At 44.7% G+C, this 24546-nt stretch overlaps 1 protein-coding gene across 2 annotated transcripts in view; it reads left to right on the top strand.

Moving 5' to 3' along the window:
* The window catches only part of LOC126106456 (uncharacterized), a 246802-nt gene that overhangs the window by 43555 nt on the left and 178701 nt on the right, over window positions 1–24546 (top strand). For both annotated transcript variants that reach the window (XM_049912742.1, XM_049912743.1), the window contains exon 2: window positions 20934–21078. In XM_049912742.1, coding sequence (XP_049768699.1) covers window positions 20985–21078 — 94 coding nt within the window. In that variant the 5' untranslated portion in view covers window positions 20934–20984. The remainder of the gene's footprint in view (window positions 1–20933; window positions 21079–24546) is intronic.

Genomic DNA, 24546 nt, shown 5'->3' with positions numbered 1-24546 from the left:
TACATTTTTATTTATAATTCTAGCAATAAAGCGAGATACAATGCGGTTGGGGTTACAGTTTGTGAAAATAATGTGTGGGCATATATTCAGATAGTTGGCATACGCTTAAATATCTCTTGAAAATGCCTTCTCCAATCCGTAGGTAGCTCCAGCAGTGGATCAGAATTAATGACAGCACGATACAACAATAACTATGTAATGCTGCCACACTGCTGCAGGTCCTTTAAGATTTTATTTTAGTGGTGGGAGTGGTCAGATACAAAGCATAGGCAGCCTGCAGTCTTCCAATTTTTGCCAGTTCAGAAAGGATTCCAGCAATTAAGTGATTTGCAAAAAGTAAATATAGTGCACATAACTTGGTTGATTTTATGTGGGGATGTCGCTAGGTCTCTGTGTGGTACAAAGCACATCTATCCTCAATGTGGATGGTTAGCTTCCTTTTAAGAGGAGGAATTATAGGTAGCACTCGCGGTACACTGAGAATTGCTTCATCATTCCATAATAAAACGCTTGTTAGAAATAACCAGTGACAATTGTCTCAACGACCCTTTAGTTCGCTTTAAAAAAAAAATTACAAGAAATAAATTTATTAATCATTCTTCATCTTAAAAGTGTTCAAAAAAAATTTTTTTTCATTTTAAAGTTTAGGTGGTAATGTTAGTGAAGGTGGGTGTAGAGAGGGGGGGGGGGGTTGGAAGGTCTCATAGCCACCATCTGACTGCACTGAGAGGTAATAGTCTCAATATGGTTGGAAACCACTGCACTGGATGCACACAGTGGAAGGTAATCGTCAGATCTAAAGTAGTCCCATCAACACAAATACCTTCTACGTTGTTCCAATATAAGGTTTTGAAGACTTCCCCTAGCTCCGCTGAGATTAGTTTTGGCAGTGTGGAATCTCCTGGTCCCAGACTTCGTTCAGTCCTCGATTTCCCGCTGTTTCCTCGACGAAGGTCGCAAAAGAAGGTAAGATTTCCATATTCTTGTCGAGAAGATTGACAAAGGAATCTGTGGTGTGAGGTATTACATACCAGACAAGATCGCTAAAATGCAACATAGGTCCATGTCAATATTTTCTTTTAATCTGCAGCCGAAAAATAATTTTATTTTCTGTTCTATCACGCTTACGACCAATAATTATATGTTGGGTTGGGTTGGGTTGTTCTGGGGGAAGAGACGAAACTGCGAGGTCATCGGTCTCATCGGATTAGGGAAGGACGGGGAAGGAAGTCGGCCGTGCCCTTTAAGAGGAACCATCCCGACATTTGCCTGGAGCAATTTAGGGAAATCACGGAAAACCTAAATCAGGATGGCCGGACGCGGGATTGAACCGTCGTCCTCCCGAATGCGAGTCCAGTGTGCTAACCACTGCGCCACCTCACTCGGTAATTCTATGTTGTAATCAACAAATAACTGACAACTCGTTATCGGTTTCACATGCTGTACCTGTTACTCTCCTGTACTTCATTATTAAAGACGGAATTCTAAATTAACTGAAACATATGCAACTGCCAGAACACCTTGTACTTCGCCAATGATGTACTTTAGTGACGTCGGCAAGGGAGTTCAGATCCAGTAGATATTACCACAGAGAACTTGTGGAAACCGATTAATGCAACCGTTGAAAACACAGTTGGCACACTCTTTTTCATTATAGGCTCACATTTTTTCTTCAATCAGTCTGGACACATTAAGCTTATAGTTGACGGATATTACATAATACGTCACTGTGTATTTATGGCCGTGATAGAAGTTCAGGCAGTCATTGAGGTTTCTGAAGAGTTGTCATCGGCGACGTGGGTGTTCAGATTGTTCCCATCTACTCTTCCATAATTTTCTGGCTGAAGTTCCAAATGACCGTAGCTGAAAAATTTTGTCTCTTGGATGGGGATTGAATCTATTTTTAATTTTGTGTTTGAGAAATTGCGCCCAGACAAAAATATGAAGGCATAATGTGCGTATGTGTAACTACGCCAGTAAAAATGATGACTTGGTAGACATCTAGCGCCCTGTGAGTAGATTTTTATTTATTTATAACTTTGTAACTTACGTTTCCCCTGTTGGCGGTGGACTCTCTTCAACATTTTGTTTATAAATGAAAGGAACACAAATTTTATTGTGATTAAAAAAGTGAAAACGACATCACATGGTGAAGGTAATGTGTGTTTGTTTCTCTTCATCACTATGACAGTAATGGTGGGGACTCCTGGTACGATGAAGAATTTGGATGAGGAAGGTATTGGAAATAATGTTACATGGGAAGGGTTGTGGGATATGAGAGCTGAAATTGGTAGCTGGGAAGTAGGAATTAGGACAGAGAAGGGTTTCACTTAGCATAGGAAGAGGCTGGGCTGGAATCTTCATTTGTAATGAAATAGGTTAGGGTAGGTTAGATTTGACAGCATGAGTTAACTAATGGTCTGGAACAGGCATTTTAAAATTTTGCAGGGAAAGGGTGGGGTTTGTTTGAATGCAAAAGGATGGTGCTTTGTGCTGATATCTGTGTGGCAGTAGGTGAAGGGACTCAGGGCTGTGGATGCAGCGAAGTGTTGGGGGTCCAGTTTATGGAAGACGCTTGATGCAAGGTGGAGTTTGAGGGGGTGTAGCAACTGTATTATCTGGTACGGGGCGTGGCTGTGAGTATTTAGTCAGATACTGAAAGAGTGACGCAATGTATGTCGTTGAAACATTTAAAGGAGCCAGAGAATTTAAGAGGAGCACAGGACTGTGCCGCATTTGTTCAGGAGGGCTGGAATTCATGAAGAATGTAGGGATGATGCTCGTGGACAAGTTAGTCATTTTTGCAATTTTCGTCTACTGTGGGTTTCCTGCAAATCTCAACTTACTAATCATCCAAAGCGATATCCGCAACAAAGGAAAACTTAGTTTTTGATTACGTGTTTGTGTTCCAATCGGCTGGAGTGATTGAGGGCAATTAGGTAGAGGAAAGCATTTCTGAAGCAGAGAAATTTGTTAACATCGGGTATAGATTTAAGTGTCAGGAAGTCGTTTCTGGAAGTATTTGTATGGAATGTAGCCATGTATGGAAGTGAAACTTGGACGATAAATAGTTTGGACAAAAAAGGGATAGAAGCTACCGACATGTGGTGCTACAGAAGAATGCTGAAGATTAGATGGGTATATCACATAACTACTGAGGAGGTATTGAATAGAATTGGGGAGAAGAGACGTTTGTGGCACAACTTGACTAGAAGAAGGGCTCGGTTGGTAGGGCATATTCTGAGGCATCAAGGGATCACCAATTTAGTATTGGAAGGCAGCGTGGAGAGTAAAACTGGTAGAGGGAAACCAAGAGATGAATATATACTAAACAGATGCAGAAGGATGTAGGTTGCAGTAGGTACTGGGAGATGAAGCTTGCACAGGATAGGGTAGTATGGAGAGCTGTATCAAACCACAACAACAACAACAACAACAGATAGGGGTGAAAATAGAATACACGTTGCAGTAACTATTGCCTGGGTTTTTCCAGGATCGATGAAGACGCAGTACTGGTATACACTACGGGCCATTAAAATTGCTACATCAAGAAGAAATGCAGATGATAAACGGGTGTTCATTGGAAACATATTATACTAGAACTGATATGTGATTATATTTTCACGCAATTTGGGTGCATAGATCCTGAGAAATCAGTACCCAGAACAACTGGCCTTAATAACGGCCTTGATACGCCTGGGCGTTGAGTCAGACAGAGCTTGGATGGCGTGTACAGGTACAGCTGCCCATGCAGCCTGAACACGATACCACAGTTCGTCAACAGTAGTGATTGGCGTATTGTGACGAGACAGTTGCTCGGCCACTATTGAACAGACGTTTTCAATTGGTGAGAGATCTGGAAAATGTGCTGGCCAGGGCAGCAGTCGAACATTTTCTGTATCCAGAGAGGCGCGTACTGGACCTGCAACATGCGGTCCTGCATTATCCTGCTGAAATGTAGGGTTTCGCAGGGATCGAATGAAGGGTAGATCGACGGGTCGTATTACATCTGATATGTAACGCCCACTGTTCAAAGTGCCGTCGGTGCGAATTAGACGTGACCGGAACGTGTAACCAATAGCACCCGATACGATCATGCCGGGTGATACGCCAGAATGGCGATGACGAATACACGCTTCCAATGTGCGTTCATCGCGATGTCGACAAACACGGATGTGACAAACACGGATGCGACCATCATGATGCTGTAAACAGAACCTGGATTCATCCGACAAAATGACGTTTCGCCATTCGTGCACCCAGGTTCGTCGTTGAGTACACCATCGCAGGCGCTCCTGTCTGTGATGCAGCGTCAAGGGTAACCGCAGTCATAGTCTCCGAGCTGATAGTCCATACTGATGCAAACGTCGTCGAACTGTACGTGCAGATGGTTGTTGTCTTGCAAACGTCCCCATCTGTTGACTCAGGGATCGATACGTGGCTACACGATCCGTTACATCCGTGCGGATAAGATGCCTGTCATCTTGACTGCCAGTGATACGAGGCCATTGGTATCCAGCACGGCGTTCCGTATTACCCTCCTGAACCCACCGATTCCGTATTCTGCTAACAGTCATTGGATCTCGACCAACGCGAGCAGCAATGTCGCGATACGATAAACCGCAATCGTGACAGGTTAAAATCCGACCTTTACCAAAGTCGGAAACGTGATGGTACGCATTTCTCCTCCTCACACGAGGCATCACAACAACGTTTCACCAGGCAACGCCGGTCAACTGCTGTTTTTGTAAGAGAAATCGGTTGGAAACTTTCCTCATGTCAGCACGTTGTAAGTGTCGCCACTGGCGCCAACCTTGTGTGAATGCTCTGAAAAGCTAATCATTTGCAAATCACAGCATCTTCTTCCTGTTGGTTAAATTTCTCGTCTGTAGCACGTCATCTTCGTGGTATAACAATTTTAATGGCCAGTAGTGTATTATGAAACGATGTTGCTGAGGTGAAATTGGAAGTTAACACTAATGGAGAGTGGGTGAACAGCGAGTGCTGCAGTGTCGTGAGGGTGGAAAATACAGAACGTGTGTATCTGGGTGGACGTGGAGGCGGCCCACGTACGAGAACGTTAAGTCCTGATGCCGGCCTGGGCTATTCCTGTGAGTGCGGCCCGTGTCCCACGTCAGTGAGCACCCACGGCCCGGTATTCTTGGACCTCTCGCGCGCTCTGCGAATCCACTGACGTAACCCGGCGGGCGCTCTGCGCGGCGCGTTTTGGTAACGGGCGACGAACACCTTGGGGCGTGCCAGCTGCAGCCGCTCGTGCATTGAGTCTATGCAGAGAGGACTGACGAAATTAATATGGCCGCTCCGTGGCGAAACGTGCACTGCCTGGAAAAAATCCAAAGCACCCAGAAGCAGAAAAGAAAAGGAAACGTCAAGGGTTGAGAGGGTATTTTAGCGATCACAATATAGAGTCAGATTTACCAAGAACTTGGCATCTACATCTACATACATACGCCGCAATCCACCATACGGTGCGTGCCGGAGGGTGCCTCGTACCACAACTAGCATCTTCTCTCCCTGTTCCACTCCCAAACAGAACGAGGGAAAAATGACTGCCTATATGCCTCTGTACGAGCCCTAATCTCTCTTATTTTATCTTTGTACTCTTTCCGCGAAATGTAAGTTGACGACAGTGAAATTGTACTGCAGGCAGCCTCAAATGCTGGTTCTCTAAATTTCCTCAGTAGTGATTCACGAAAAGAACGCCTCCTTTCCTCTAGAGACTCCCACCTGAAGCATTTCCGTAACACTCGCGTGATGATCAAACCTACCAGTAACAAATCCAGCAGCCCGCCTCGGAATTGCTTCTATGTCCTCCCTCAATCCAACCTGATAGGAATCCCAAACGCTCGAGCAGTACTCAAGAATAGGTCGTATTAGTGTTTTATAAGCTGCCTTCTTTACAGATGAACCACATCTTCCCAAAATTCTACCAATGAACCGAAGACGACTATCCGCCTTCCCCACAACCGCCATTACATGCTTGTCCCACCTCATATCGCTCTGCAATGTTACGCCCAAATATTTGATCGACGTGACTGTGTCAAGCGCTACACTACTAATGGCGTATTCACACATTGCGGGATTCTTTTTCCTTTTCATCTGCATTAATTTACATTTATCTATATTTAGAGTTAGCTGCCATTCTTTACACCAATCACAAATCCTGTCCAAGTCATCTTGTACCCTCCTACAGTCACTCAAAGGCACCATCAGCACACTTATCAGTATGAGCTTATACCCACTGTCGCGCGGATGCATGCTCTGATCTGATTGTGAGGGGCGTCGTGAAGTATCTGTACCTCCTCCCGAAGCAAGCTAATCCACAACTGTGGTAACTGTCCCTTAATATCCTGGGACTGAGTTGATACCTGGGCTGGTCCCACACGTGCTCCACCAAGCGAGGTGAAGCACACTGGACTCGAATTCGGAGGGACGACGGTTCAATCCCGCGTCCGGCCACCTGATTTAGGTTTTCCTTTCAAATGGTTCAAATGGCTCTAAACACTATGGGACTTAACATCTGAGGTCATCAGTCCCCTAGAACTTAGAACTACTCAAACCTAACTAACCTAAGGACCTCACACACATCCATGCCAGGATTCGAACCTGCGACCGTAACAGCAGCGCGGTTCCGGACTGAAGCGCCTAGAACCGCCCGGCCACAACGGCCGGCTAGGCTTTCCGTGATTTCTCTTAATCGCTCCCGGCAAATGACGGGATGTTATTGTTGTGGTCTTCAGTCCTGAGACTGGTTTGATGCAGCTCTCCATGCTGCCCTATCCTGTGCAAGCTTCTTCATCTCCCAGTACCTACTGCAACCTACATCCTTCTGAATCTGCTTAGTGTATTCATCTCTTGCTCTCCCTCTACGATTTTTCCCCTCCACGCTGCCGTCCAGTACTAAACTGGTGATCGCTTGATGCCTCAGAACATGTCCTACCAACCAGTCCCTTCTTCTGGTCAAGTTGTGCCACAAATTCTCTTCTCCCCAATCCTATTCAATACTTCCTCATTAGTTATGTGATCTACCCATCTAATCCTCAGCATTCTTCTGTAGCACCACATTTCGAAAGCTTCTATTCTCTTCTTGTCCAAACTATTTACCGTCCATGTTTCACTTCCATACATGGCTACACTCCATACAAATACTTTCAGAAACGACTTCCTGACGCTTAAATCTATACTCGATGTTAACAAATTTCTCTTCTTCAGAAACGCTTTCCTTGCCATTGCCAGTCTACATTTTATATCCTCTCTAATTCGATCATCATCAGTTATTTTTCTCCCCAAATAGCAAAATTCCTTTACTACTTTAAGTGTCTCATTTCCTAATCTAATTCCCTCAGCATCACCCGACTTAATTCGACTACATTCCATTATCCTCGTTTTGATTTTGTTGATTTTCCACCTGCTGGAACGTACGATGTTTATGCAGGATGACGCTCCACCCCATATTGCTAGACACGTGAAAGATCTCTTGCGCGCGTCGTTTGGTGATGATCGTATGCTCAGCTGCCACTTTCGTCATGCTTGGCCTCCCAGGTCCCCAGACCTCAGTCCGTGCGATTACTGGCTTTGGGGTTACTTGAAGTCGCAAGTGTATCGTCATCGACCGACATCTCTAGGGATGCTGAAAGACAACATCCGACGCCAATGCCTCACCATAACTCCGGACATGCTTTACAGTGCTGTTCACAACATCATTCCAAGCATGTGTGACAATTTGTACCTCTCTATCTACATTATTCCATGATATATTCAGTTTTCAAATTTATACTCACTTTTTGATGACCCGGTACATATTCCACAAAACCATCTGCTGCATGGCGTAGGGTACACTGTGTCAACGGTAGTCACCCTCTTTCCTGTTCCACTGACAATTGGAGCGAGGAGCAAACGAATGTCTATAAGCTTCCGTACGAGTCTTGATTTCTCCTATCTTTGCCTTCCTTACGCTGGACGCATGTTGGACGTCGTCCAGGCATCTCCAGTTGAGTTCACGAAGCATCTCCGTGATACTCGGCGTTGATTGAACCTACCGGTAACAAATCCAATAGCATGCCTGTGAACTGATAGTCCCATCTAAGGATATTTTCACAGGACTCGAGAAATTGTTTTTGATACAAAATCAGCACAACCACTCTGTTACAGTAGCATCAACATCTAAAAGTATTTTTATCTGCCACGTAAATCGCCTGTCAATAACGAAAATTCGTCAGATTTTATAAACACCGTTCATGGATTAAGCCTTAGACCTGTACCAACTGCTGCCTACATGGCAGTAAAAGGAACGATCTATTATCGTGGTACATGTGATCAGAAAGCCGCCACTCCCCACAGCCGTTGTTGTCAGTAGATGAATCTTGATAATGCCACTGCTACTTTCTTCACGCAGCTCCTCATTTGGCATCTTGGATTTTTCTTCTACACATACTGTAACGTCCCCACCGTATTCCCTTGCCTGTATGTGAAGCGTAATCTCTGGAAGTTTTCTGAGGTTTTTGATACAATTTTCACTAAAAGACTGATTCACTGGGAAGATTTGTGTATATCATATATTACCACTAGGCCAGACAAATCGACCAGCCGTAGATACGTAGCGGTACCCGTGCGAAGGTGGAGCGGGTCGTTTATCTGCGTATAGCGTTTAAACTAAAATTATCACTACATTTGCTTTACGTAAAGTAACCTTCGGAAACTACAAACAACTTGTGCTAAAAAGTTATTTTGATCGGTTGAGAACCCACCCTCTCCTGAGGAATTGAAATAACAACAGAATAAACGAAAGCCTATTACCTCACGTCCCTAGACCCACATCCAGAGATCCCAAAGATCCAGCTCCATCTCCGTCAGTTTACCTCCTATTTGTAAACAACTTCTCTTCCTAACATACAGTCAAAAACTGTTGGACGAATCAGCTGCAGTTTCCGACCCCATAATTTCTACATCACCATATACAACTGTCCTACCCAATTATACTTCCTAAAATAACTGAGCTTAACATCTAAATTGCATCCCTCCGTTCTCCGCACCTACAACTTCACGTGCCGACCCATCGTATGCCAATGTCATCTGGATTTCCGCTCCACTTCCTCCAAATCCTCAAATACTATGCACGCTGCTCACTTTCCACACCCACCAATCTTTCCCCATACGAATCTTGTAGCAACTCCCTCTTCCCTCTCCCCCATTGAACACCTTAGAACCTCATCTACTTTCAACAAACTTGATACCAATAACGTAACACGACTGACTTCCAATTCTTGTATTATGCTGCGCCAATCTATACCCACTCCATAACATATCGGAATGAAACATTAATCACCAGTCACAACCCAGCTGTGAAATCCGTCTGTCTCCTCGATTTTACCTTACAACAGGTAAATTCCTTTTTTATCCCACTTCCATTCCAAAACACTATAATAAAACCGATATCGTCCACCCTTCCGTACCAAACCCAAACCCACCACTCACTTCATTGTCAAAATCAACAAGTCTTCCTCTTCTTCCTCATTTACCCCCTGGTTGTCATTAAACCATGTGCGAACAGTAGCAGTAACAACGCCGAACAATTAGTGGAATATATCTTAACCTGTCTAACCATCAATATAGCCGGATTTTTATCTTATAAAAACGCAGAAAAATAACCTAAATTTTAATTTATAAACTGCATGTAATTCAACACCTTTTATATATTTTTAAGCTACTTTGATATATTTTTAAATCTCTGTAACTGCTCGATGAGTGCCCATCACTCCATTCATGTAACGTGACGGGGATGAAACCAACGCAAACAGAAAAAAAAATTCCACTGAGGACAAGTTCTTGGTGTCCACTTAGCTGCTACGTGAATGCCTTTCAACTGCAAACCTCTTAGGGGATAAGTATATCTAGAGCTTATGTATCTTGTTTCATGTCATTCATTACATACCTAAGTTTGTCAAGCATGATAGTAGAAGAAAAAGGCGAATTTATTAGCAATGACATTAATGCATTAAAGAGGATTGTTGCTTGTAATAGGAAGAACAGTAGCACAATAGTGTTGACATTAATATGTATATGACACCATTCCTTAGGTTAGTGATGCAGTCTAGTCCAGGGATCGCCAAACTATTTTGGACAAGTGACCCCTTTTCCAAAATGAACTGTTACCTCAGACCCCCATGGCCAAATTACCTACTTTTAAGATCAACCCCCTTATTCATAATGGTCCGCTAACTTAAAACAGCTGCTGAAGAGTGTTATTTTTCATTCTGACTTAGGTCAATAGAAGAAAACAGAGTGAGAATTAGCAATGCTTTAAGTTAGCAGACTCTTATGAATAAGGGGGCCTACCTTTAGTTTTTTCTTATTGATACAAAATACCTAGGTACTAAGCTACCAATTGGTAAACTTTGCACTTGGTTAAGTGAGTAAAGTTGACTTCATTTTCTCATCAAAATTTAACAAAATAAAAAGACATACAATTCAGTAAATATCAAGTTTAATTTATAATGATTATTACAAATTAAGTACTTAAAGAATCTTAAGTAGGTAGGAAATTATATTTAAAAAAATATTAATTCGCAAAGAGAATATAAAACATTCAGTGTGATGGATAAACCTGGTGACTATCTACCAATCTAGCTACATCTGGTTCAATATTGGTGAGTTGCAGCCTTAAATCTCCATGTTCGTTGATTTTGAAACGGTTTCTTTGTTTCGTCAAAATGTTTGTTATCTCACTGAAGCTTTTTTCAACTAGGTATGATGATGGAAACTTGTCCACACAGACTTGCCGAGTTTTTCATCTTGTACGAACTAGAGGACTTTACATTACTACAACAACGCTATTTCCTACAAAAATATTAATTATTCTTAGTACACGTAACACAACATAAACAATACAGTAGCTACCTATCTTGAAAGTTTTAAATAAGAACTTGTGTTAATTTAATAGCGGTCGATTTTTAGACCTCGACGACCCCCAAAATCAGTTTTCGTTTATGTCGACCCCTAGGAAACACGACTCACGCCCCGCCCTCACAGCCATTCTGGAAACATCCCTCAGGCTGTGGCTAAGCCATGTCTCCGCAATATCCTTTCTATCGGGAGTGCTAGTTCTGCAAGGTTCGCGGGAGAGCTTCTGTAAAGTTTGGAAGGTAGGAGACGAGGTACCGGCAGAAGTAAAGCTGTGAGGACTGGGCGTGAGTCGTGCTTGGGATGCTCAGTTGGTAGAGCGCTTGCCCGCGAAAGGCAAAGGTCCCGAGTTCGAGTCTCGGCCCGGAACACAGTTTTAATCTGCCAGGAAGTTTCATATCAGCGCACACTCCGCTGCAGAGTGAAAATCTCATTCTGGAAATTGTACATTACATCAAAAGTAACTGTTAATACATTTATCCCACTGTGAGAAAACATAGTCAGTGCCACCAAGCAAATATTTTTGGGGTTGCCTATGGAACATTGAGTGCACCCATGCGCGAACCTCTTCATCTGAAGCAAATTGACACTTGAGAATATCTTTCTTCAAGGCTCCACAAATATGGAAATCACATGGGGAGAAACCGGGATTGTATAGAGAATGTGTAAGGCTTCCCTGCGCACAGTCGAAACAACATGGCCAACATATGGGCGGGCGTCATCCTGCAACAGCCATTTCAAATACGCTGCAGAAGTTTCGCTGGGAAACGCTTACACATGCTCCATACAATTCCGATCTCTCCCCATACGATTTCCATATATTTGCAGTCCTGAGAAAAAAACATCGTGGGCATGGATTTGCTCCGGACAAAGAGATATATTCTTTGGTACAATCATGTTTCCGTGGTCAACCGAAAACATTTTTTCGTGAAGGTGTGTATTAGACCGGGGGCGAACAAACGACAGAGAGGCTTCGTCCCACCGTAGCCCTCAGTGGTTCACAACCCCACAACAGGTCACAGCAGTCCACCCACCGCACCGTCGCCCCACACCAAACCCAGGGTTATAGTGCGGTTCCGCCCCCAGGGAACGTCTCACACCAGACGAGTGTAACCCCAAAATGTTTACGTGGAGACTGTTTGTGCAACAGTCGCCGAAATGGTGTAACTGAGGCGGAATAAGGGGAACCAGCCCGCATTCGCCGAGCTAGATGGAAAACCGCCTTAAAAACCATCCACAGGCTGGTCGGCACACCGGACCTCGACACGAATACGCCGGGCGGATTCGTGCCGGGGACCGGCACGCCTTCCCGCTCGGGAAGCAGCGCGTTAGACAGCGCGGCTAGCCGCTTACTTTTTCTCCACTCTCTCGTTTTCGTTTGACTTGCCCTTATACAGGGTGAAAATTATTTAAACCGACAAACTCTGGGAGGTTGTACGCAACATCAAAACAAATATTTTTCCCTAATGTCATTTTTTCCTATGAGGAGTATTAAAAGCGATAGAGGAAGTAATTAAACCATCAAATACTTTTCCATTTTTTATGCTCAAGAGACAAAACATTAACACAACCGAATTTCAATTACAGTACATATCCAAAAATGCCTCCATTGACACGTAAACAAAGGTTACACCGTCGGATCATGTTCTGTCTGACATGGGCAAAAACCCCAGGAGTATCCTGAATTGTTCCTGCTGCTGCTGCTACTATCCGGGCAACCAGATCCTCTTCTGATGCAACAGGAGTTGCGTTAACAGGGTTGCACATCTCTCCCGACACTAAAAAGTCCAGAGGGGACATATCTGGGGATCGAGCAGGCCATGCTACAGGACCACCTCTGCCAATCCACGATTCTGGGAACCGTCGGTCCAGGAATCGACGCACACGACGGCCGAAATGTGCCGGCGTCGCGTCATGTTGGAACCACATGCGTTGTCTTGTAGGGAGCGGGACGTCTTCCAGCAATTCTGGCAATGCTCTGGCGAGAAAATTGTAATAGTGCCTGCCATTTAATGGCCTAGGAAGCAGATACGGCCCAATTAAACAGTCCCCAACAACACCGACCCACATATTAACAAAGAGCCGTACTTGATGGGCGCTAGTAACTGTGGCATGTGGGTTATCCTCACTCCAAACATGCGAATTCTGCATGTTGAAGACTCCATCACGCCAGAACGTTGCTTCATCGGTAAACAACACAGAGGATGAAATGTAGGATGCATTTCACACTGTTCCAGGTACCACTGCGGAAACTGTGCTCTGGGTGGATAATCAACCGGTTCCAGGTTGTGGACACGATGTAAGTGAAATGGACGTAACAATTGCTCTCCAAGGACTGTTCTTACAGACGTCTGATTCGTCCCCACGTTACGTGCAATTGCACGAGTGCTGATACAAGGATCCCCCTCCACATGCTGCAAGACAGCTTCCTCAAGTTTCAGCGTTCTTACCGTGCGACGGCGTCCCTGTCCAGGTAATCTGCTAAATGACCCGGTCTCACGCAGTCGTTGGTACACAGCAGCAAAGGTCGTATGATGCGGGATACGGCGATTAGGATATTGTTGTTGATAAACCCGCTGTGCAGCTCGTCCGTTGTGGTGCGCTACGTAGTACGCACCAACCATACCAGTGTACTCACTCCAGGTGTATCGCTCCATTAGTAAACAGAGGCAATGCACTACTGCACTGGTGGACAGCAGTTGCCTACAACTGAAGAGCTTAATACGGCCTCTAACAACTAAAGATCGTAATACAGCCTCTAACAATTGAAGAGCGTAATACGGCCTCCACCGGTTTAAATAATTCTCATAGGAAAAAATGACATTGGGGAAAAATATTTGTTTTCATGTCCACTACAACCTACCAAAGTTTGTCGGTTTAAATACTTTTCACCCTGTATTTTAGCCAGTGAGTTTAGAACAGTATTGCTGGACGCAGTATTGCAGACCCTACTCCAGCAGTGGATGTTGATCAGTTAATGACGACGACAAATTCAGGCCGTGTGAGATAAAATACATCCAGAGCGGAGTGTCGTGTAGGACGACCACACGAGGGGACAGCGCAGGCCAAAGAAGGAAGGCTGACAAGGAGACGGTCGGGGATTTGTCCGCAATTTTTTGTGGTGAAATAGGACTCCTAACACCTCACGTGGTTAAAGTATTAGGACGCACTGCTCGGAAAATCCCGAGAAAAATGGATCCCAAGTTTCTTAGGTACCGATGAGTATAAACTGTTGGTCCACTGGCGAGCCGCCGTCTGGGCTACACGGTTAGCCCTCGGACACTTACGGCAAAGGTCTCTGGTTCGATTCCTCTTCCGGCACTATATTTTTTCTTCTGTTGCTTGCAAAATTGCAGCGCATTGCTACAGGAGAATCGTGAAATTAATTCCCGGGAAGATTGTACAAAAATTCATTCTATAATTCACCATCAATTATCGTCACCAATATTCCGAGACATGATTCAATATGCCTGGTTTGCCTCAAAATTGTCAGAAACTCGAAACATTTTCGTAAGTGTTAATGGGGCATGTTTTTGTACAGATTTACTGCAAACGCCCTGTGATTGTAAAAAATCCGCTTTTATATGTTGCGCAAGATGTCGCAAAAACTATTGCTTTGTTTGTTTTTACGATAATTACCACTGTGGTTCTTGTTTATAATTCTTATATGTATAAAAATTGAATGTTTTCCAATAGACTTTCTTATTCTGATTAAAAAGGCAATGTTTCTCCTCGTATACTTTACAATGAAAAATGGAAAACCCATCGCCATGAATTGTGTTGTTGGACAAAAAGAAAATAATTTTTATTCAATAACTAAACTAATTTGTTAAAGATAATGTAGGTTCGGGAAACTTTCTGAATAATTAGTGGAATAACCAAGGAAAATGAAACAGAAAAAAAGTGCAAGAGGAGGAATCAAACTCGAGACCTCTGGCGTAAGAATCAGAGCCCTAAACACCTAGGCCAGACGGCGGCTCGCCAGTGGACTAACATTTTATGCTCATAAGGCACCTAAAAAACTTTGGATCGATTTTTCCCGGGATTTTCCGGGTAGTGCGTCCTGATATTTTAACCACGTGAGGTGTTAGGGGTCCTCTTTCACCACACAAAATTGCGGACAAATCCCCGACCCCACGGTCGTGCCGTCTCCTTGTGAGCGACTTCTATACGCAGCCCGATGAATTCCGTTGACGGTGGTCGCCAGTGGGGCAGCTCTTGAATAGGAGGCCCGCCGCGTCGCCTGCAGAGTGCGTGAGTGCGTAAGCGCGTGGGCCCGCCGCCCCTGCGGGCTATTTCTGCCTTCCCGGCCAGGAATAGTCGGACTCGGCAGAGCGCAACGCACATTAGGAGTGGTCGCCGGCAGCTGGGGTGGAACGCGGCGTTCCTCTGCTCTGCTCCAGAAATACCCCCAGCCCGCTCCGTAGCGGCCGGACGCCGATAGCGCGCTCCGGTTCCCTCTGTTGTTCACTTCACCTCCCCCCCTCCCCCCCACTATACATACGGCTGAGGGGCAGTGGTCAGGGCTGCTGTTGTTGTGGTCTTCAGTCCAGAAACTGGTTTGATGCAGCTCTCCATGCTACATTATCCTGTGCAAGCTTCTTCATCTCCCAGTACCTACTGCAACCTACATCCTTCTCAATCTGCGTTGTGTATTCATCTCTTGGTCTCCCTCTACGATTTTTATATTCCACCCTGCAATACTAAACTGGTGATCCCTTGATGCCTCAGAACATGTCCTACCAACCGATCCCTTCTTCTGGTCAAGTTGTGCCACAAACTCCTCTTCTCCCCAATTATATTCAATACCTCCTCATCAGTTATGTGATCTACCCATCTAATCTTCAGCATTCTTCTGTTGCACCACATTTCGAAAGCTTCTATTCTCTTCTTGTCCAGACTATTTATAGTCCATGTTTCACTTCCATACATGGCTACACTCCACACAAATACTTTCAGAAACGACTTCCTGACACTTAAATCTATCCTTGATGTTAACAAATTTCTCTTCTTCAGAAACGCTTTCCTTGCCATTGCCAGTCTACATTTTATATCTTCTCTACTTCGACCATCATCAGTTATTTTGCTCCCCAAATAGCAAAACTCCTTTACTACTTTAAGTGTCTCATTTCCCAATCGAATTCCCTCTGCATCACCCGATTTAATTCGACTACATTCCATTATCCTCGTTTTGCTTTTGTCCTTTCATGACACTGTCCATTCCGTTCAACTGCTCTTCTAAGTCCTCTGCTGTCTCTGACAGAATTACAATGTCATCGGCGAACCTCAAAGTTTTTTTTCTCCAGTGGTGATGGCTAGCAGCGGTCTAACGGCATAACAAATGTTACATAATATTGTGCGGTTAAAAAGAACAAAAAATGTGCACTTCTTGACCAACTCAATACGCTATTATTAAATTTACTGTGAAAATGGAAAAAAAATTGAAATAATGCCCCTATTTAGGGAGTTTTCGTTCGTTGTAAAGCGGATAGCTCATTAGGACATGCTGTTTATCACAAACCGATATATCAGTCGAAGTAGTAGTATTTGCGAACCAGCATGCTAGAAATTTAATGGAAATAAAAAATCATATGGTTCAAATGGCTCTAAGCACTATGGAACTTAACATCTGAGGTCATCAGTCCTCTAGACTACTTAAACCTCAGTACATAAGGACATCACTCACATCCATGCCCGAGGCAGGATTCGAACCTGCGACCGTAGCATCACCGCGGTTCCTGACTGAAGCGCCAAGAACCGCTCGGTCACAGTGGTCGGCTATGCAAGAATATCCTTCTTTCTCAAACATAATTGTAATATTTGTGGATTTCAAGAAGGCATTTGACTTTTATACGGGCTACACCCACTTCTTTAGGGAAACACTGTGACTGACTAGCAAAACTTTTTAATATGCACAATGGTTATAAACCGAAAAGATTGTAAGGGTGTCGCAGGAAGATAAAGAGTGGTCAGAAACAGTCTGAAAAGCTAGAAAGCTTGTTGGAGAATAGGTTGCGCTGAGAAATAATTCTTGAGAAAAAATAATTCCAGGGGTTGGGCCGTTTCCGAGTTAGTTAGCTTTGAAGTTAGACAGTCGGACAGTGGCGCGCAAATTCAAGCGGTCCGCCATATACAATTATAGTCAGTTGTTGTCATAGAGTAGATGATAACGCAACCTCGGTTTGAGATCGATACTCACTCCGTCCCACGTCCAATTTTTGTATCGCGCTCTTCTTCGGCTTTAGGAAACCAAACGAAGAACACGTATGGCAACAAGTCTCCCGCGGGATGCTTGACTTTGTAAGAAGTCGAAACGGGTAATGATACCATGTGGGTACCCTGAGTCCGACGTGCGTAACGGCCTGATACGCTAACTTCAGTGTTGATTAATTTACACAAAGAATAATGTATTTGTTCTGCCCGAGCCGGCTTGAGTGGCCGAGCGGTTCTAGGCGCTAAAGTCTGGAACCGCGCGGCCGCTACTGTCGCAGGTTCGAATCCTGCCTCGGGCACGGATGTGTGTGATGTCCTTAGGTTCGTTAGGATTAAGTAGTTCTAAGTTCTAGGGGACTGATGACCTCAGCAGTTGAGTCCCATAGTGCTCAGAGCCATTTTTTGTTCTGCCCAACTCCGTCTAGACACTGCAAAAACAAAATTGCAATCATCTGCCGAAATGCCCTACTAAGAGCTGTCAGGCGCATTTTTCTGGTATTTCGGCAGATACTTGCAATTTCGTTTATACATATATCTAGCCTAGCACTGAATTATATATAAGGCTAACTTAAACAGAAGAATTATCAGAAACATTTTGAGTCCAATAAGAAACATAAAACTCTGGAATCAAGAAGCAGTGATGAAATGTATCAGAATACACTAAAATTTAAAGAAACGCAATAAGGGAAAGAAGACTGATATTTTTCGCCGTTTGCACAGAATTAACAAGAACATAGTAACAGAAAAGACGTCCAGGTTATCTAGTACAAGAAATCCACATATTGTTGGTGCCACGAAGCTCAATAAGGTTCAGAAATGTACGTGACCGAAGAAAAGAAGTCACATCCTTTGTGAATGAGTCACATTTCCTTAATATTCTTCCTGCGAATTTCAGTCTGGTATCTGCTTTTCGTGCTATTTATTTTATATGGTCATTCCAGCAACTTGTCATCAATAGTATAGTTTTGCAGTAGCAGGTTTCTTTACCTACGTTTCCGCAATTTGTTACGTTTATTTACGTTCTGGGGAAACTGGCAGAAACTAAAATGGTTGAAGTGGCTCTAAGCGCTATGGGACTTAACATCTTAGGTCATCAGTCCCCTAGACTTAGAACTAATTAAACCTAACGTAAGGACATCACACACATCCATGCCCGAGCAGGATTCGAACCTGCGATTGTAGCAGCAGCGCGGTTCCGGACTGAAGCTCCTAGAACCGCTCCGCCACAGCGGCCGGGCTGCCAGAGACTGCACGATTTAACAATCCTCTGAGGTTATTCTGCAAATCTGTAGTGTCTTCTGGCGTTGCTGCCATCTTACAGACAACCGCATCATCTTCAGTCTTAAGGAGCTTTCGACATTTTCCACTAGATCTTTTACATACATTGCCGGCCGCGGTGGCCGAGTGGTTCTAGACGCTACAGTCTGGAACCGTGCGACTGCTACGGTCGCAGGTTCGAATCCTGCCTCGGGCATGGATGTGTGTGATGTCCTTAGGTTATTTAGGTTTAAGTAGTTCTAAGTTCTAGGGGACTGATGACCTCAGAAGTTAAGTCCCATAGTACTCAGAGCCATTTGAACCATTTTACATACATTGTAAACAGTATCGTTCCTGTCACACTTCTGTGGGGTGCTCCAGAAATTATTTTTACATCTGTCGAATTTGTTCCGTTGAGAACGACGTGTTGAGTTCTGTCTTGAAGGAAGTCTTGAATCCACTCGCAGATTTGGTACTATATTTGGTAAGCTGGTATTTTTGTCACTTCCTGCAGTCAAAGAACACAGCATCAACCTGAGTTTGGGGAATCTGTGCTGATTTTTTATAGAGATTTTTGTTCTCCACAAACGCGGTAATACGTAAACTCAAGATATGTTCCATCGTTCTACAACAGATTGACGTCAACAACATAGGTCTATAATTGTGTGCATCTGTCCCACAACCCTGCTTGGAAACGGAAATGAGATGCGCTTTTTTCCAGTCGCTAGGTACTCTTCGTTGCTCCAGAGAACTACGATAAACTGGTGCTAGAAGAGGAGAAAGTTCTTTGTCATAATCTCTGTAGAATCTTACAGGTATCTCATCAATATGTGCCATTTCAATGTTCATACGATGACTGAAAGAAGGCACCGAGTTTCGAGCTTCGGCTATGAAACAATTTCAGAACACCGAATTCACTATTTCGGCCTTCTCTCCGTTATATTCCGTTTCGCTGTCAGTATGGTCACTGGGTGAATTAATAGAGGACTTAGAACCGCTTCTTGAATTTACGACCGGCCAATGCCTCTTTCGGTTTTTTCCTTAGAGTATGTAATGTATAAGAAACTATCAGCCTCGATTGCGATAATGAAACCAACCTTTACCTAGGTTTCAGGCCAAGTAATTGAATCTTCTTCAGAAGATAAACCTGATTCTATAATATGTCTACGAGGGCACGGTCTAGAAATAAAACTAAAATTTCTAGTTAAAAAAAAAAGTAAAATAAAACTGAAACAGCCTGAATAGGCGTAGTCAAATTTTAAAAGTGCGGTACATTTCTAGACCATGCCCTCGTAGACATATTATAGAATCAGGTTTATCTTCCGAAGAAGAAGGCTCAATTACTTGGGCTAAAACCTAGGTAAAGGTTGGTTTCATTACCGCAATCGAGGCTGATAGCCTCTTATATACCGGGTGATCAAAAAGTCAGTATAAATTTGAAAACTTAATAAACCACGGAATAATGTAGATAGAGAGGTAAAAATTGACACATATGCTTGGAATGACATGGTGTTTTATAGGAACAGAAAAAAAACAAAGTATTGCTAGACGCGTGAAAGATCTCTTGCGCGCGACGTTTGGTTATGATCCTGTGCTCAGCCTCCACTTTCGTCATGCTTGGCCTCCCAGGTCCCCAGACCTCAGTCCGTGCGATTATTGGCTTTGGGGTTACCTGAAGTCGCAAGTGTATCGTGATCGACCGACATCTCTAGGGATGCTCAAAGACAAACCGAGCGAGGTGGCGCAGTGGTTAGCACACTGGATTCGCATTCGGGAGGACGACGGTTCAATCCCGTCTCCGGCCATCCTGATTTAGGTTTTCCGTGATTTCCCTAAATCGCTTCAGGCAAATGCCGGGATGGTTCCTTTGAAAGGGCTCGGCCGATTTCCTTCCCCATCCTTCCCTCACCCGAGCTTGCGCTCCGTCTCTAATGACCTCGTTGTCGATGGGTCGTTAAACACTAATCTCCTCCTCCCCTCCTCCTCAAAGACAACATCCGACGCCAATGCCTCACCATAACTCCTGACATGCTTTACAGTGCTGTTCACAAAATTATTCCTCGACTACAGCTATTGTTGAGGAATGATGGTGGACATATTGAGCATTTCCTGTAAAGAACATCATCTTTGCTTTGTCTTACTTTGTTATGCTAATTATTGCTATTCTGATTAGATGAAGCGCTATCTGTCGGACATTTTTTGAACGTTTGTAGTTTTCTGGTTCTAATAAAACCCCATGTGATTCGAAGCATCTGTGTCAATTTGTACCTCTCTGTCTACATTATTCCGTGATTTATTCAGTTTTCAAATTTATACTGACTTTTTGATCACCCGCTATTAGATTGTCACGATTCCTGACTGGGCAACAATGTTGAAAGTACTTAGTGTATGTGACAATAGCGTTAACATTATCCAGACTGGCCCAGGCAGTTGATTGCCGTGACATTGAGTTAGGTATCACCCTTCATACTATGGATATCCGATCAGTTCTCTTTGTGTTTTTCTACGTATCTCAAGTGTGCGCCTTTGTCGGTGTGTTGCAGCTGTTGGTGCCGGATTGAACACCTGCAGACGAGCGAGACACAGCCGCAGCCATGCTGTTCCATAACAACCTCGACATGATAGGCAGGAACGAGCCCATCACAAGGAAGGCCAAGTTCTGGCAGTCCTACGTCCGCGCCCTCAAGGGTGAGTTTCATCTCTCTGGATTACAAGTAAAGTTGTTGTCAACATTCCTCATGCTCGAATTAAGCTGGTCGGAGCACTAACAATGATATAACACTGAACCGCATGGTAAAAATCCTTCATCTTACCCAGCAACACGTCTCCAGCGTCAAAGCTCTAGCCAATTTTTCAGCACTCAGATCGCATCATTAACAGTCCAAAGCAATCGAAACACAGGATTATTTAAGTACCTTCGTAGTTTCAGAAGACGGTTGCAGTAGAACTACAAGGCTTAAGGTAAATAGACACATCAAGTGGATAGAGAACCTCTTAAGGATTTTAGTGTACCCCAACTGTCTGCATCCAGTGTAAACCACAAAATAGTGTGAACGAGTTTCAAATGTCTGCAAGGCTTATAACTGAGGCGGGACGTGGGGACCAGCCCAGTATTCACCTAGTGGGACGTGGAAAACCGTCTAAAAACCATATGCAGGCTGGCCGGCAGACCCACCCACGTCCCACCTCTGGTACACGCCTTGCAGACATTTGAAACTCGTTCTCACTATTTCATGGTTTACATTAGATGCAGACAGCTGGGGTACACTAAAATCTTTAAGAGGTTCTCTGTCCACTTGATGCGTCTATTTACCTCATATTAATCTGGCCACACAGCGTGACGGACTGCCGTCCTAAGGGGCCTGGGTTCGATTCCGGGCTAAGTTGGGGATTTTCTCAACTCAGGGTCTGGGTATTGTCTTCATCATCATTTCATCCCCATCCAGCACGCAGGTCGCCCAATGTGGCGTCGAATGTAATAAGACCTGCACCAAGGCGGCCGGACTTGCCCCGTAAGGGGCCTCCCGGCCAATGGCGCCAAGCGCTCATTTCATTGCAATCTGAACACCGCCTATCTTCGACGCAAACATGCAATAACCACTCACAGACGGCAAGTGGCAGTACTGACAGTGAATGGTACATAAAGCATGTCGGGGGGATGTCGAACACATTACAGTCGTTGGCGTAATACGGAAACGGAGCGACATATCTGAGGTCAAAAAGGGCACAATCATTGGTTTTCGGAGCAAGTGTGGAAGCATTTCACAAATAGCTGAATTTGTAAGCTGCCATGGTAAAACTATATTGTGCATGGCACAATGACACTATTGAAAACGGCGACTGAGTCATCTGTGGTGCACCATGGGCCAGAGATGGCAGGGGAGAACAACGGCTGTGGAGATGTGGACAGTGGACAGACCTGCCACTGTTGAGCAGCTGACGGCCCACATGTAACAAGAGGCCATGAGTAGTGTCTCCTCGAAGACCGTTTGGCGAATGTAGCTGCGTAAGGCCCTCCTTACTAGGCAGCTGGTTCAAGCATATATGCTTCTAAAACACTAATACGACCTACTCTTGAGTACTGCTCGAGCGTTTGGGGTCCCTATCACGTCGGATTGAGGGAGGACATGGAAGCAATTCAGAGGCGGGCTGATAGATTTGTTACTGGTAGGTTTGATCATCACGCGAGTGTTATGGAAATGCTTCAGGAGCTCGGGTGGGAGTCTCTAGAGGAAAGGAGGCGTTCTTTTCGTGAATCGCTACTGAGGGATTTTAGAGAACCAGCATTTGAGGCTGACTGCAGTACAATTTTACTGCCGCCAACTTATATTTCGCTTAAAGACCACAAAGATAAGAGAGATTAGGGCTTGTACATAGGCATATAGGCAGTCATTTTTCCCTCGTTCTGTCTGGGAGTGGAACAGGTAGAGAAGATGTAAGTTGTGGTACGAGGTACCCTCCGCCACGCACCGTATTGTTGATTGCGGAGTATGTATGTAGATGTAGATGCTGACTGCTCTTGATCGACGTTGTAGGCTGGAATTTGCATGAAAGTACCGCAAATGGACCTCCACAGAGTCTTGACAGATGGCCTTTTCAGATGAATCACGTTTTGTGCTCCGTCTGAAAGCAAACAAGAAACCCGCCAGGTTAGCCGAGAGCGCTAATGCGCTGCTTCCTGCACTCGGGTAGGCGCGCCGGCCCCGCATAGAATCCGCCCGGCGGACTAACGACGTGGGCGGGTGTTCCGGCCAGCCTGCGTGTGGTTTTTAGGCGGTTTTCCACATCCCACTTGGTGAATACTGGGATCGTCCCCACCTCCCGCCTCTGTTACACGCCTTGCAGACATTTGAAACTCGTTCACACTATTTCACGGTTTACACTAGATGCAGACAGTTGGGGTACACTAATTCTGTCCCGGGGGGGGGGGGGGGGGGGGCGGCTACGGAGCGGCGGCAGAAAGGGCATCCGGCCACTGCTTCAAATTAACCATGCCACATCCGATTTAACTGTGCCTACCCTGCGCAAAGATGCGGGACAAAGGCGCTATCAAAAGCAAAACCAGAACCAGAAAGCCAACAAGAAGGGAGCGTTACTGTCTGGGAAGTTTTTTTGTTGCATTCCCTAGGTCATCTCATCATTCTCTACCGTACAATGGATCGACACAAGTATGCAACCATTCCTGGGTACCATGTTCATACCTACATGCAAGTACTTGCACAGACACGTTGGGCACTGTGTCTAGTGCGCCCGTCGATTGTATCGTGTCTCTCTTTTCAGTTCTGAGCTCACAGTGAGAACGTAAAGATGGCTACAAATTAGTGTCTGTTGCCAAGTATGAGGCTCTGGTGAAAGGTTTCGCCTGAAGCTATGCAATCCACATAACTGTCATGTGGTTCGTTCGACACGACAATTCTCAGCTGCACTCTGCAGGGGCAATGAAGATGCTCCTGCAGCGTTTTCGATGGGAAGTGTTCGATCACCCACAATACAGCCCGAAATTGGCTACCGCTGAGGTTCATCTCTGCTCAAATGAACCGCTGGCTATGAAGACAATATTTTGACATGGACAACGAGCTGCAGTCCAGAGTAGAAAATTGTCGAAAAGTACTGGCGGCTGTCTTCTATGACGAGGGAATTGAAAAGTTGGTACAATGCTACGACAGATGTCTAAGTCTGAACGGCGACTGTATAGAGAAGTAGCTGGAAGGTGTAGCTAACCGTTGCAAATAAAACAGTTTTGATTTTCACTGTGGTATCCATTTCGCGGCCCATTTTTCCTTACTTTCCCAATAGCCCTCGTAGTTTTTTCTCGACAAAGTGACATCTACCAGCAGGACAATGCAAAGTGTCACACAGCTTGCAGAGTACATGCATGACTGGAAGAGCACCAGTATGATTTCACCGTACTCCCCTGGTCACCGAACTCATCGAATTTAAACCCACTCGAGAAACTATGGCACCACCTCAATCGGGCTGTATGCGCCATGTACCCTCAACCGAGAAACCTGGTGCAGCTGGCAAAGGCATGGCTCTACACCCCTGTCGGTAGCTACCAACTCTCCCTGAGTCTCTTCTTCCAGGTCTCGCAGCAGTCTGCAGAGGTCTGCAGAGCAGAAGTTCGTTATTTGTGCTTTTGATAAGTGGTCAGTTTAA

The sequence above is a fragment of the Schistocerca cancellata genome, chromosome 10 (assembly GCF_023864275.1).
Source record: "Schistocerca cancellata isolate TAMUIC-IGC-003103 chromosome 10, iqSchCanc2.1, whole genome shotgun sequence".
Lineage (NCBI taxonomy): Eukaryota > Metazoa > Arthropoda > Insecta > Orthoptera > Acrididae > Schistocerca > Schistocerca cancellata.
This window is presented reverse-complemented; position numbering and strand designations above follow the sequence as displayed.